Here is a 15,708-nt window from a genome sequence, read left to right as displayed (position 1 = left end):
TCCCTCGGCAAACACCCTATCACATCCCTGCTCGGAGCCGGGGAACCCGCGGGAGAACAGGCCAGTCCCTGTGGATCATGTGTTCTGGCCTCTTGGTCGGTATCTTGCTGTGGCCCCTGTGGACTACCGTCCCTGACTTGATCCGGTGGGACACGCAAGCTCATCCTTCATGGATTGTCGACCTCACAGACACAGACCAGAATTGTGTCCTATCTGAGCACATGCGAGCTGAATTTGGTGCACGTACTTGAGCATAAGCAGGGTGGCTGATCTGGGAGGGAGGGATGCAGAGGCCTGGGCACCAGCCCTCCCAAGGAGGAGGGGAAAGGGAGGGAGCTCCAGGCTGATGGAATCTGGGCTTCTTCCCGGGGGCTATGCTGGGAGCAGCCACAGCACCCCAAACCCTGTTTGTGTCCTGCAGGTTTGCTGTCACCATCCTTTACATCACAGAGTGTCCCCACGGACAGGTGAGTCCCTGCTGAGCTAAGTTTAGAGTATTCAGTCCTGTCCCCGTGACCAGTTTGCTGTGTGACATTGGACGAGCCCCTGCCACTCTCTGGGCCTCAGTTGCCTCGTGTGAATGGAAGGAGCTGGAACCGTTCATGGTGCTTCCGTTTGTACATATTATGCTCATCAAGGCACTCATTCACAGACAGAGTCCTCTCAGTTCATGTTCACAGCAGCCCCTCAAGGAGAGGAGCCTCTCGGCAGACCTGTTTCACAGGTGAGGCAACGGAGGCCAAGTGTGTTAAGTAACCCTTCAGAAATAGCAGGTTCGAGAGTTGAGACCAGGTCTGGCTGACTCCAAAGCTCATTTCTTTCGATTCCTTCATGTAGCCTCACTTTCTCTGTCTGGAAAATGAGGAGGTTGGACTGGATGAACCCTCCGGGTTGGCCATGCCAGGTTGCAACTGGAGGGAACTGGTTCATCTGTTTGGCCTTGTATGTGAGGAAAAGGAGCAAGATGAAAGACGGTGTCACGCTGCATCTAGAAGGGTGACTATGCAGGTGGGGGGAGCACCAGCGGGCCACTGGGGCCTGGAGATGATGGGATCCTTGCCGAAGTCTCTCCTGGGCTTCACTCACCATGGGGGACCAGAGGGTGTGAAGAAGGGAGTCTGGGGGAGCTGGACTAGAAAACGAGTTTGGGGGCTGGGCTTTCCCTCTGCATCTCTGTGCTGGGATTAAGAACATTCTAGCACACCTCTGCCCAAAAAGATGTCCTCCACACTGCTCACAGTGCCGGAGATTCCAGATCCCCGGCCTTTACTCCGGTATCTTGGAGAGCGTCAGGCTTCCGAGGTTCTTCTGAAATTTGAAATATTCGTGGTTAATTAAGAGAGAGGGCAGGGTCTTACCTTTATGCTCAGAATCACTAACATTAAGAAATGCTGTGTGCTCGGTGTTGTTCGAGGCTCAGCCCCCCCAGATTAACTATTGCAGAGTTCAAGGTGCTTCGAGGCCCTTTGAAGGCTGTTGGTGGGAGCCATCCCCAGTTCATTGATGAGAAAATGAGGCTCAGGGGCTAATGGGACTTACGGGTTAAAAATCATGGGCCTGGAATCCAGACTAAGGTAATAATAAAGATTTCGTCTCATGTTCTGAAATGTATTCATGGAAACATTATATGTAAAAATGAGACATTGGAAGAGTCTAAAAAGTCAAAAATTAGGAGAAACTTTAAAGTTGGTTCATGTAAATAATGCACTGTTCTGCAGCATTAAAAGTGACATATGCAAATAATTCATGAGCATGTGGGGAGCTGATTATGATGCATACAGACCTAGGTATTGGGTGTAATTTCAATTTATGATAGAGATGTAAGGCTGGATACAGAGGAAAGACATGGGAATATCGGCAGTGGTGATGTCTGATGTGTAAGCAGGGAACAGACATTAGAGAGGAGGATGAAGGGGAAACAAGAGCCCCCACATCTCAGCATGCTTACGTCCACCCGAACAGCACAACGTCAACACCCTGCTCCCCGTGGGAGCAAGTGCTCTCGAAACACAGAAAACATGGAACTGGGGTGCCAGGGTGGCTCAGTCAGTTGAACATCCAGCTCTTGATTTCAGCTTGGGTCGTGATCTTGGGGTCACAGGATGGAGCCCCGTGTCCAGCTCTGCACTGGGCAGGGAGTCTGCTTGGGATTCTCTCCTTCTCCCTCTCCCTCTGCCCCTCCCCCTGCTCACGCACACACTCCCTTTGTGTCTGAAAGAAATCGAAAAATCTTTTTAAAAAATTCCACAAAACCAACCTCTAAATTGTGAAAGATAAGTCACAATATTACTCATCCTGAAACATTGAAAAAAATTTACTCTGTGTGTGTGTGTGTGTGTGTGTGTGTATGTGATTAAAATGAAACTAAAATCACAGATAAACTATGAGAACCACCTTGAGAGATCTGTACTTGGGAACTTGTGTTGCTGTCGGCGTGATGGCTGTTATGGGGCCCTCCTTCCTCCCTGTCCTCCCTCCCACCTTCCTTCCTTCCTTCTTCCTTTGTGCCTTCTCCTCTTCACTCCCTTCCTTCCTTTCCTCCTTCCCTCCTTCCTCCTTCCATTCCTCCCTTTTCTTCCTTCTCTTTCTGTTCCTCCTTCTCTCTCTACTCGCTCCCTATTTTCTCCTCTCCTGTCCTCCCCTCCCCATTTCCCCCCTCACCCCTCTTTCTCTCCCCGACTGTTGTATTTTCTGAAAGCAATATTTAATCCCTGAACAGAAGAATCCATTGAAAGCCCTTTGTATAAAATAAAATGGGGATATTAGGACTCACACCCAGTGCTGCTGGGCCGTAGGCCATGGCAGGTGCCGCAGTGGGGGGCTAGGGGAGCAGAGATGGACCCCTGGCTACCCAGCTCTGAGAGAGTGGGCTTGGTGGGCACGGGTCAGGGCAGGCAGATCCCCAGCCACACTCACTGGTGGCCTGGCCCTGTCCCAGGGATAGCCCACACCATGCTCTGTTTTGGTTGCAGTTTTTGGGAAGGTTTGAGACGGTCGTGTTCTACTGGCCCTCGCTGCTGTGCCTGGCCTTCCTGCTGGGCCGCTTCCTGCACATGTTTGTCAAGTCTCTGAGGGTGCACCTGGGCTGGGAGCTGCAGACGGTGAGTACCGAGTAGGAGCCCCGTGTGTGTCCCTGTGGGTCTGGTCTGCACAACCGTCCCGGGAGGGAGGCGCTATTCATTTTTTAAAAATTAACATACAGTGTATTATTTGCATCTGGGGTACAGGCCTGTGAATCGTCGGGCTTACACAACTCACAGCACTCACCGTAGCACATACCCTCCCCAATGCCCCAGTGTCCATCACCCAGCCACCCTATCCCTCCCCACCCAGCCCCCAGCAACACTCAGGTTGTTTTGTGAGATTAATAGCCTCTTATGGTTTGTCTACCTCCCAATCCCATCTTGTTTCATTTTTCCCTCCCTTCCCCGCATGACCCCCCGCCCTGCCTCTGAAATTCCTCATATCAGGGAGATCATATGATAATTGTCTTTCTCTGATTGACTTATCTTGCTTAGCATAATACCCTCTAGTTCATCCACCTCATTACAAATGGCAAGATTTCGTTTCTTTTGATGGCTGCATAGTATTCCATTGTATATATATACCACGTCTTCTCTATCCATTCATCTATTGATGGACATCTAGGTTCTTTCCATAGTTTGGCTATTGTGGACATTGCTGCTATAAACATTGGGGTGCACATGCCCCTTCGGATCACTATGTTTGTATCTTTGGGGTAGATACCCAGGAGGGGGTGCCTGGGTGGCTCAGTGGGTTAAGCCTCTGCCTTCGGCTCAGGTCGTGATCTTAGGGTCCTGGGATCGAGCCCCACATTGGGCTCTCTGCTCAGCGGGGAGCCTGCTTCCCCCTCTCTCTCTGCCTGCCTCTCTGCCTACTTGTGATCTCTGTCTGTCAAATAAATAAATAAAATCTTAAAAAAAAATACCCATGAGGCACTATTCTTATTGCTCCAGTTCTGTGTGAGGAAACTCAGACCTGGGGAGGTGGGTTGCATCACCCAAGGTCATGTCACTGGTTTGGAGCAGAGCGGTAGCCAGAGAGCTCGGTTGCTGAGGTTCTGTCTTAACCACTGTGCTCCATCCAGAAGAACAACTTGACCCAAATTCATGGCCTCTGTGACAAGAGCCTGTCACAAGAATTTTTGAGCCCCAGCATACATCTGTCTCTTTTCTCACAGGAAGAAAAGCCTTTCCTGGAAGTTCACCAGGCAGAACATGTCAAACGTCTCCTGAGGAAGCCCCCCCTGCAGTAAGCCGCGGGGTACTCCCCTTCACCCCTTCATGTTTGCACCAGTGTGGATGAGCCCTGAGGTGTGGCAGCCCCTGAGATGCCTGGAAGGGCACAGAGTAGTCGGGACTCTTGTTGGCTAATGGCAGAAACTCAACTCAAACTAGATTTAAGAGAAGAAGGAAACGTATGGCCTCCCATAACTGAAAGTGTAGTGGGGGTCAGCTCAGATGACCATTGATCCAGTGGCTTCATTGGTAAAAGAACCAGGGCAAGTTCCCTCATTTTCTCTGAGCTCTGCTTTGATCTGTGTTAGTCTTGTAGTGAGGGGGTTTCCTCCCAGTGGTGGCCCCCAGAATCTCTAAGCTTATACCCTCTTGGTTTAAGCTCATAGGAAAAAGAAATTTTCCTTTCTAATAATTCAAACCCAACTCCCATTGTGATTCATTGGATCACATGGGACAACACGTCTTTCCAAAACCAATTCCTGTGGCTAGGCAATTAGAGTAAATGGATTGTTAAGCCTGTCACATATTCACCATTGGAACTAGGAAGTTGTTCGGGCTCACTTAACCACTAGGACTGACGGGAGGAAGCAGGTTCCCAGAGAAAGACTGCTGTGCTCTTACCAATACAAGAGGACATAGCTCATGGCCAAGCAAAAGCACCTGGTCTTCAGTGACCTATCCCTGCCACTGCCACCATATACAAGGGGATGTGCCCCAGAGAAGGGATGTGGCTAGTTCAAGGTCATACAGTGGCAAGGCTCATACTTTGGTTAGAACAACATTTGCTTACGTGTAGCAGAAAATGGGAAACAACAGTGGGACACACAAGAGGGAGATTTCTTTTTCTTCATGTCAAAGAATTCTGCAGGCAGGCAGTTCATACTGACCCCACCATGGAAATTTGCTGATCACCTGTCTTTCAGCTGCCATTCTTAGTGATTGTCATCATAAAGGCTGTCCACATCCAAGGTAGATGCTGGTCGGGCTCCAGCTTGCACCAGCCACCATGTCTGCATTTCAGATGCCGGGCAGGAGAAAAGAAGGAAAGGCAGCGGGGTCCCTGCCAGCTGTGTGAATTCTACCTCAGCACCTTCCCCAAAATGCCATGCCACACTGTGGTCACATCTGATCAGCCCATGCTTGGTCTTCCAGTCTTAGCTGTAAGAGTCAGAAGCCATAGCCCTTTAGTCTGCTGAATCGTTGTATTGAGTAAAACAGTCTGTTCTTAAGAAAGAGAGGAGAATGAAAACTGGGATCTATCAGTGTTCTTTCTCTTCCCTGCATTCTAAGAAGAAGCAGCGGCAATAAGGTTATTTTCCGAAGAATCAGGCATTTGCTATCAACCACAGCCTCTCTTTTCTTGTTATTTATTCATTCACAGGGAGACTAAAAAGTCCTGGTTCCAAACCAGAATCTATGAGTGGGATCCCTGCTTTCAGTTCCCAAGCAGAATGATTGGAACCACTGTGTTGGCTTTCATATGCCTGTACCTTGTAAGTAGATCTGAACAAATCCTTTTCTGTTTCATAAATGGGGTGGCGTTAGGGCAGGGGATATTCTTTAAAAGCTGGGTCAAAACTGAATCTCTGTAAATCAAAGAAGAACAGTATTTTGACCCCTACCATTTTTACTCCAAGAATACTTTCACCCACATGGCAAATATTACTAATAAAAATAATTTAATTATTTATGGAGGCTTCTGGTTATCAATTCTATGTAAAGAGTCAGCAAGACGCCACTCTATCCTAACAAGTAAAAACCTGAACAAACTGAAAAATCAATAGTTCTTCTTAAATGCATAAGGAAAGAGAAGTCATGGTGTAAACCATTGCCCCTAAAATTGGAGACAGGTGGATAGGAGAACGGCAATGGAATGGAGCAAATAAAATCTAGCAATGTCTGAAAAGAATTATATACCACAGCCAAGTGGGATTTATCTCAGACATGCAAAGGAACAATGTTAAAATTAATATTATCAGTCATATCAGTAACTGAAAGAAGAAAAATCACATGATCATATCAATGGATGCAGAAAAAGCATTTAACAAAATCCAGCACCAGTTCATGAGAAAATTTTTCAGCAACCTAGTCATAGAGGGGATCTTTTTCAATATAATAAAGAATATCAACAAAAAACCTACAGCTAACATCATACTTCATGATGAGAAGTTAGAAGCTTTCCCACCAAGATCAGGAAGAAGGGAAGACTGTTCCCCCTCACCACTCAACATTTACTTAGGAAATCCTAGCTAAGTAATAAGACAAGAAAAGGAAATAAAAGCTATACTGATTGGGAAGGAAGAAGTTAAAATGTCTTTGTTCACAGATGACATTATTGTGTATCTAGAAAATCCAAAAGAATCAACAAAAAAACTCCTGAAGGGGCACCTGCCTGGGTCAGTCAGTAGAGCATGTGACACTTGATCTCGGGGTTTTAAGTTTGAGCCCCACACTGGGTGCAGAGATTACTTAAAGTCTTAAAAAAAATTTCTGGAACTAATAAGTAGTTTTAGCAAGGTTGCAGGGTACAAGGTTAACATACGAAAGTCATTTGCTCTTTTATATATCAGCATTGGACAAGGGGAATTTGAAATTAAAAATACAGTATCAGGGTGCCTGGGTGGCTCAGTGGGTTAAGTCTCTGCCTTCGGCTCAGGTCGTGATCTCAGGGTCCTGGGATCGAGCCCCACATCGGGCTCTCTGCTCAACAAGGAGCCTGCTCCCCCTTCCCCCCCACCTGCCTCTCTGCCCACTTGTGATCTCTGTCTGTCAAATAAATAAAATCTTTTTAAAAATACAGTATCATTTACATTAGCATCCCCCCAAGAGAAATACTTACATGTAAATCTAATAAAAATATGTACAAGATCTGTATGAAGAAAATTACAAACCTATGTTGAAAGGAATCAAATAAATACACGGAGATATATTCTATGTTTGTGGTTGGAAAGAATATTGTCAAGGTATCAGTACTTCTCAAATTGGTCTACATATATTGGGATTGATATATATTGGAATTCAGTTGCAATCTCAATCAGAATCCCAGGGAGTTAGGTTGTGGACATTGACAAAGTGGTTCTGAGGTTTTCAGGGAGAGGCAAAAGGCTCATAATAGCCAACACAATTTTAAAGGAGAAGAAGAAAGTTGAAGGACTGACACCATTCAATTTCAAGACTTACTGCAAAGCTGTACTAATCATGACACTGTGGTGTTGGCAAAAGAATAGACAGATGAATCAGTAGACAGAATAGAGAGCTAAGAAATAGACCAACATAAATATAGTCAGCTTATCTTGGACAAAAGGGCGAAGGCAAAACAATGGGGCAAAGGTTTTCTTTTTTTTTAATTAAAGATTTTTATTTATTTATTTGACAGACAGAGATCACAAGTAGGCAGAGAGAGGAAGGGAAGCAGGCTCCCCGCTGAGCAGAGAGCCTGATGTGGGGCTCGATTCCAGGACCCTGGGATCATGACCTGAGCTGAAGGCAGAGCCTTTAACTCACTGAGCCACCGAGGTGCCCCCAAAGATTTTCTTTTTAATAAATGATGCTGGAACAACTGAACATCTGCATGCAAAAAAAAAAATCTAGACACAGACCTTCATAAATATTAACTTAAAATGGATCACAGACCTAAACATCAAATGCAAAACTATAAAACTCCTAGAAGGTAAAATAGGAGAAAATCTAGTTGACCTTGGGTCAACTTGATGATGACTTTTAATTTTTTTAAATGAAATGAAATTTATTATTGTTACTGTTTTTGGCATTATCAAGCATTTATTTGAGTGACTGATAAGTGTGAATTTATGTATTTATGTATGTATGTATTTTTATTTTAATTCCAGTATAGTTAACATATTATTTCAGATGTACTGTATAGTGATTCAACTATTCTATATATCACCCAGTGCTCATCACGACAAGTGCATTCCTTATTCCCCTTCACTATTTCTCCCATCCCTCCACCCACCTCCCCTCTGGTAACCATCAGTTTGTTCTCTACATTGAAGTGGTGATGATTTTTTAGATATGACATCAAAGACACAATCCGTGAAAGGTTGATAGGGTGGGCTTCACTAAAATAAAAACATTTTTACTCTGCAAAAGACCTTGTCAAGAGAGCAAAAAGACAAGCCACATTGGGAGAAAATATTTGCGAAAGACACATCTGAGAAAGTCTGTTATTCAAAATATGTAAAGAGTACTTAAAACTCAATAAGAAGAAAATAAATAACCATGTTGGAAAATGGACCAAAACCTTACTAGTCACCTCCCAGAGAAGATAGACAGATGGCAAATAAGTTTTTGAAAACATGCTCTACAGGATATGTCCTCAGGAAAATGCAAATTAAAACAACAATGAGATACCACTACACACCTATTAGAATGGCAAAAATTGAAGACACTGACAACATCAAATACAGATAAGGGTGTGGAGCAATAGGAATCTCATTCATTGTTGGTGGAAATAAAAATGGTATGGCCACTTTGCAAGATACTTTGGTGAGTTCTGATAAACTACACGTACTCTTACCATGTGATCCAGCAATCACCTTCCTTAGTATATACCCACATGCACTAAAAACTTAATGTCCACACAAAACCCTACACATGGATGTTTATAGCAGCTTTATACATGATTGCTAAAATATGAAAGTGACCAAGAACCCTTTAGTAGGTGAATGGATAAATAGTTTTTGGTATATCCAGACGATGGGATCCAATTCAGCGCTAAAGTGAAATGACTTACCAAGTCATGAAAAGACATGGAAGAAACTTAGATGCTTATTAGTAAGTGAAAGATGCCAATTTGAAAAGGTCACACAATGTATGATTCCAACTGCATGAATTTTGGAAGACAAAATTATGGAGACAGTAAAAAACCAGTGGGTTCCAGGTGTTGGGAAGAGGGGGGTATGAATAGGCAGAACACAAAAGATTTTTGAGGCAGTGGAAATACTTTGTATGATACTATAATGGTAGAAACATGTCATCAAATGTTTGTTGAAATCCATAGAATGTGCGACACCAGGAGTGAACCCTAGTGTGAATTATGGGGTATGGGTGATAATTATGTTTCAGCTTAGGTGTATTATTTAAGTTTGCTTTCTCAACAACCAAAAAATTTAAATGTTGGCCTAATTTTGATTTTAATATTTTATTAAGCACAGGATCAAAATATTTCATGTGGTCAAAGTTACCTGAGGTAAAATGTCTGAGTCAAAAGTGGGGTCAAGGGCGCCTGGGTGGCTCAGTGAGTTAAAGCCTCTGCCTTCGGCTCAGGTCATGATCCCAGGGTCCTGGGATCGAGCCCAGCATCGGGCTCTCTGCTTGGCAGGGAGCCTGCTTCCTCCTCTCTCTCTCTCTCTGCCTGCCTCTCTCCCTACTTGTGATCTCTATCTGTCAAATAAATAAAATCTTAAAAAAAAAAGTGGGGTCAACCTGGAGAGATAGAAATGGCAAGACCAAATTGTCTTCTGGATGATACCTATACATAAATTAATTCTGTGATTGAGTTTTAAATGAATATGTTAGGTAATGCTGAAGTACCACATAAACCCCTAAATTTCAGTTACTTAACACTATGTATATTTTTGCCCATGTAACAATGCTGAGTGGGTGGGTTTCAGGTCTGGAGGGCAGTGGTCCTCTGCATGTTACTCCATAACCCAGGTTCTTCTGTCATGTTCCTCATTATCTCCAAGAACCCTCACCATCTGCATCCAGTCAGCAGAAGGGGGAGGTGCATGGAGAAATGCACGTGGAAGGTTTTCAAAGACCTGTGTGGAATGGCACACATTCCTTCCATTCCTCTTCCGGGGCAAGAACCATGTCATGTGGCCACATCTAACTCAAGGGAGGCTGGGAAAGGTAGTCCAGCTTTGTGCCCAAAGGGGAGAATGGATTTTAATGGACAACTGGATTTCTCCACAATGTGAATAACCAACTTGAAGTTACTGTGTTCCTTAAGTCTTTGGTGGCTATCTACTGAATACCAAGCACCATGCTAAGATGGAAGGCTATTTAATAGAGTTTTCTATGGGGCTCCTGGGTGGCTCAGTGGATTAAAGCCTCTGCCTTTGGCTCAGGTCATGATCTCAGGGTCCTGGGATCAAGCCCCGGGATCATGGAAGAGAGAAGACAGTGGATCCATCAGTCTTGGCCTAGGAGAGGCCCATGGTCCAAGAGAAGGGGATACGATGTGGTATGAAGTACTTGCCATGTAAAGAGAGAAAAAAGGTGAAAGTGCTCTGAAAGCTGCCTGAAGCCGGTAACATTTGGAGAAGCACATTCAAAGACAAACAAAATCTGGTTGATGAAGTAAAATGGTAGTAGGAACTCTAGAAGCTTTGGTATGATGGTAGGCATGGAGCCATGGAACCATGATGACAAGATGACGGGAGTGAGCACGTGTGACCTGCATACAGGAACCAGCACCTTCTCTAACATGGTTACCACCAAGATACCAGAAGGACAACAGTGAGAGATACAGCTGGAATTGTCCCCAAGGTCACTCCTTAGTCACAGTTAGGCATTCATTTCACTTGGATATAATTAATGTTTGAAGAGTTCCTTGAGCCCTTGTAGGACCTAGTCTTGTGTGCTATTTGGTGAAGAAAAGAGTTTGGGCTGACTCCAAAGAAGTCACAGTCCCGCTCATGTTAGGATAGCCACTGTCCAGAGTCTATTTCAGATGAGTTTTGAGCTTCAAAGTGTTTTGACCTCAAAACCAAAGAGAGGGCCATATGTTATTCACCTACTAGGCTGGACTTGGGTGTGATGTTGAAATGTTTGCTGTTTGTACCAGTTCATTGTCATTGAGTTCTGCATGTTCGTGTACGTGAGAGATGAGCTGGATGTGCTTGAGGGGGAGCTGGAGAGCTACATCGCCTCCGTGAACCAGACGGGGACCCTGACCCCAGTCAGTCTGCAAGTGAAAGAGCTGATGAGCGTCACCAAAGGTAAAACCACCACACCTCCTTTGTTGGGAAAGTGTGGGAAGCTGGGAGAAGGACTTGGAACTCGCAGCAGGTGCACCCCTGGGATAATTATTGCTGTAGCATTGCTATTATCTGCATGAGGTGCCTGGTTTGAGAGACAAGTGGGTTACAACTGGTCTGTGCCTCCCTGGGTGACTGGAAGGCCAGTGGGGTTGGGATCCGGGCCATTCTGTTAAAATCTGTTTGGGGCTGAATTAAACATACCCTGAGAATTTTCTCATTTTAAAGATTTTATTTATTTATTTGACAGACAGAGATCACAAGTAGGCAGAGAGCCAGGTGGGGGGTTGGGGGGGAAGCAGGCTCCCTGCTGAGCAGAGAGCTGGATGTGGGGCTTGATCCCAGGACCCTGAGATGATGACCTGAACCGAAGGCAGAGGCTTAACCCACTGAGCCACCCAGGCGCCCCAGCTTCCTCATCTTTAAATGGGGGCTTGGATCGGGGTGGGAAGCGGTTTCCAAAAACCTCAGTAGCATTGGTATTTAATGGCCATAAATTACCAAATGTTCCTTAAGTCGTGAAACAGGTGTTGCAAATGATATTTTTACTTAAGACACATAATCTGGTAGAGTAACAGCAACCAGAAGGAAACAGATCTCCTGTGAACTATTTGAGGGAAATTCTCTTTCATACACGTGGCATGGAAAGTTACTTTGATGTGAGCACTGGGGTACCGCCCCTTCCATACCAACATACTTCACTGTTGCCCTTGAACATTCCCATTCATCTTAAATATAGGTTCATGCTCACGCTGAGGAGTCCCTGAGTACCATGCTCAGCAAGCCTGGTCTAATCTTTACGTTCAGTCATACTGATTTTAAGTCATAGTTTTGAAAGTCTACATTTCCCCCCTCCTCTGGGCAAGTTTGTAATGCCAACCTCAGTTACTCACTCTGGGTGAACCAGAGTAAATATATCACCATATTCACTCGTGTTTTACCCCCTCTTCTGCATATTTCTCTCATGTTTAGATACTTTGAGAGTCAAAACATAACATTTTCGCTCCATCTTGATCTTTTTTGGCTTTAACACCGCTGTCCCCTGGCCGAGAGAGACTTTTAGGCTTCATCTTTGAAGATAAACATTCATCTTTGGGAAGATAAACATTAAATGAAAAGTGTGTCGTCAGCCATGCTCTCACTGCTGGCTGGAGTAAGTCTACACTCGCTCTGCTCATGGCCAGACACCTCCCATCCTTTCCTTCAAGGCTCCCTGTGCCCCTGGGGGTGAGATTTATGGGGGTTTACCTGCATCCTTTGTGATGGTTGAGGTTTGGGATATAGCCCTTGCCTAATCCCGGTGATGCTGGGACAGAAACACATTTAAAACCTGGAGGGAATGGAGATCAGCTTTCTTTTTCCTTCTTTTTTTCATTTCATTTTATTTTATTTCTTTTCAGTGTTACAAAATTCATTGTTTATGAACCACACCCAGTGCTCCATGCAATATGTGCCCTCCACAATACCCACCATCAGGCCTCCCGACCTCCAACCCACCCACCTCCCAACCCCCACCCCTCCAAAACCCTCAGTTTGTTTCTCAGAGTCCACAGTCTCTCATGGTTTGTCTCCCCCTCCGATTTCCCCCAACTCACTTCTCCTCTCCATTTCCCTATGTCCTCCATGATATTTCTTCTGCTCCACAAGTAAGTGAAACCATATGATAGTTGGCTCTCTCTGCTTGAATTATTTCACTCAACATAATCTCCTCCAGTCCCGTCCATGTTGATTGATACAAAAGGTGGGCATTCACCCTTTCTGAGGGAGTCATAATACTCCATTGTATATATGGACCATATCTTTTTTTATCCATTTGTCCATTGAAGGGCATCTTGGTTCTTTCCACAGTTTGGCAACTGTGGCCATTGCTGCTATGAACATTGGGTACAGATGGCCCTTCTTTTCACTGCATCTGTATCTTTGGGGTAAATACCCAGTAGTGCAATTGCAGGGTCATAGGGAAGCTCTGTTTTTAATTTCTTAAGGAATCTCCACACTGTTTTCCAAAGTGGCTGTACCAACTTGCATTCCTACCAACAGTGTAAGAGGGTTCCCCTTTCTCCACATCCTCTCCAACACTTATTGTTTACTGTCTTATTGATTTTAGCCACTCTAACTGGTGTAAGGTGGGATCTCAATGTGGTTTTGATTTGAATCTCCCTGATGGCTAATGATGATGAACATTTTTCATGTGTCTGTTAGCCATTTGTATGTCTTCTTTGGACAAGGGTCTTTTCATATCTTCTGACCATTTTTTGACGTGATTATCTGTTTCGTGTGTTGAGTTTGAGGAGTTCTTTATAGATCTTTCCAAAGATATAACTCACACACCTTACAATTCATCCACTTAAAGTACAGTTTAGTGGTTTTAGTAGATTCTCAGCCATCACTGTTGTACGACCAATCACCACAATCAAATGTGGAACGTTTTCATCACCTTAAAAAGAAATCATAATCATTTGCAATCTCTCCTCATTTCCCCCTCAACATTCCCAGCCCTAGGTTACCACTGTTTTCTGGCTCTGTGGATTTGGCTCTTCTGGACTTCTTGTACAAATGGAATCCCACAATACATGGTCTTTTTTGACTGGCTTCTCTCACGTAGCAAATGTTTACAAAGTTCATCTATGTCATGGCATGTGACCCAACTTCATTATTTTTTATTGCTGGCATTTATTCTGTTGTATGAATGTACCACATTGTGTTGATCCAGTCATCGGTTGATGGAAATCTGGGTTGTTTCAACTTTCTTGCTATTATGAGTAATATAAATTCCAAGGTTTTCATATATTTTCGTATGTCTTGAATATATACCTAGGAGTGGAATTCTGGATCGTATGGTAACTATGTTTAACCTTTCAAGGAATTGCCAGACTATTTTCAGAAGCACCTGCCTCACTGTGTATTACCACCAGTGATGTATCAGGAATCCAGTTTCTCCATATCTTCACCAACACATTGATATGTTTTTTGTTTTTTAATAACAGCGATCTAGGAAGTGTGAAATGGCATCTTATTGTGGTTTTGGTTTTCATTTCTCTGATGTCTAAGGTTGTTGACTGGGATGGGACTGGAGGAGATTGGCCATTTGTACATCTTCTGTTTATCTCCAGGGAGACTCTTTGCCTATTTCTAAATTATTACTGAGCTGTAAGAATTCTTTATATTACACATAAATCCCTTAAAAGAGATACAATTTGCAAGAATTTTTCTCTCAGTATGTGGGTTGCTTTTTTCTCTTTTTTGACAGTGTCCTTTGAAACACAGATGGTTTTAATTTTGATGGAGATCAGCATAGTCATTTTTCTTTCATCACGTGCGCATCTAAGAAAATGTTGCCTTACTTGAGGTCACAAAGGTTTATTTTCCTATTTCCTTTAGACACTTCTACAATTTTAGCTTTTACATTTAAACCTATCATCCCCTTTTGAGTTAATTTTTGTATATGCTCTGAGATAAGGTTCTCACTTCATTGGTTTCCATGTGAATATCAGTTACCCCGGTGCCATTTGTGGAAAAGCACATTTCCCCCATTGAATTGTCTTTTTCATCCTTGTTGAAAGTACGCTGATGGTGAGGATTTACTTCTGGGTTCTCAGGTTATCACACTGATCTATTTATCCTTATGGCAGTACCACACTGTCCTCATTACTGTAGCTTTGTAGGAAGTTTAAAATCAAGAAATGTGAGTCCTGAAATTTTCTTCTTCCTTTTCAAGATTATATTGCCTATTCTGGGTCTCCTCATTTTCATATGAATTTTAAGATTAGCTTGTTGATTTATGCAAAATTGGCATTGGAATTTTGAAAAGAATTAGATTGAATCTTTAGATCAGTTCAGGGAGTGTTGCCATGTTAGCAAAGAACCTCCTGTGTAGGAACACAGCATGTCTTTCCATGGATCGAAATCTTTAATTTCTTTCAACAGTCTTTCGTAGTTTCCAGTGTACAGGTTGCATACTTCTTCTGTTTATTCTTAAGTATTTTATTCTTTTTGATACTAATGCAAACATATCTTCATTTTGTTCATTGCCAGTGCCTAGAAATACAGTTGATTTTTATATATTTGTCTTGTATCCTGCAAGCTTGCTGAACTTGTTTATTAATGAGTTTTAAACTTTTATGTTTGTTCATTCCATAGAATTTTTTAAATATAAGAACATATCACTGGTGAACAGAGGTAGTTTTATTTTTTCCTTTGCAGACTGGCTGCATTTTTTTGCCCAATTTCCCTGGCCCTCCGGTACGATGTTGGGTAGAATTGGCAAGAGTGGATATTGATTTTCTTATACCTGAACTTAGGGGGGAAACCAATCAGTCTTTTGCTGTTAAGCGTGGTGTTAGCTGTGGGGTTTTTTTTTTGTTTTTTTGTTTTTTGTTTTGTTTTGTTTTGTTTTGTTTTTTGCAAACGCTCTATATCAGGTTGAGGAAGTTCTTTCTATTTCT

General features: G+C 43.5%; 1 protein-coding gene across 6 annotated transcripts in view; it reads left to right on the top strand.

Annotated features, from left to right (window-relative positions):
• Nucleotides 1–15,708, top strand: part of LOC123952947 (stimulated by retinoic acid gene 6 protein-like) — a 57,578-nt gene that overhangs the window by 22,686 nt on the left and 19,184 nt on the right. For all 6 annotated transcript variants that reach the window (XR_006820784.1, XM_046022683.1, XM_046022681.1 and 3 more), the window contains 5 exons: nucleotides 422–467; nucleotides 2,973–3,101; nucleotides 4,202–4,272; nucleotides 5,641–5,752; nucleotides 11,071–11,224. Coding sequence is in view for 5 of the 6 variants with exons in the window: in XM_046022683.1 (XP_045878639.1) it covers nucleotides 422–467; nucleotides 2,973–3,101; nucleotides 4,202–4,272; nucleotides 5,641–5,752; nucleotides 11,071–11,224 (512 nt within the window). In the remaining variant the exon portion in view is untranslated. The remainder of the gene's footprint in view (nucleotides 1–421; nucleotides 468–2,972; nucleotides 3,102–4,201; nucleotides 4,273–5,640; nucleotides 5,753–11,070; nucleotides 11,225–15,708) is intronic.

Source organism: Meles meles, chromosome 11 (genome assembly GCF_922984935.1).
Source record: "Meles meles chromosome 11, mMelMel3.1 paternal haplotype, whole genome shotgun sequence".
Lineage (NCBI taxonomy): Eukaryota > Metazoa > Chordata > Mammalia > Carnivora > Mustelidae > Meles > Meles meles.
Note: the sequence above shows the minus strand (reverse complement) of the source record. Positions and strands in the feature narration are given on the sequence as shown.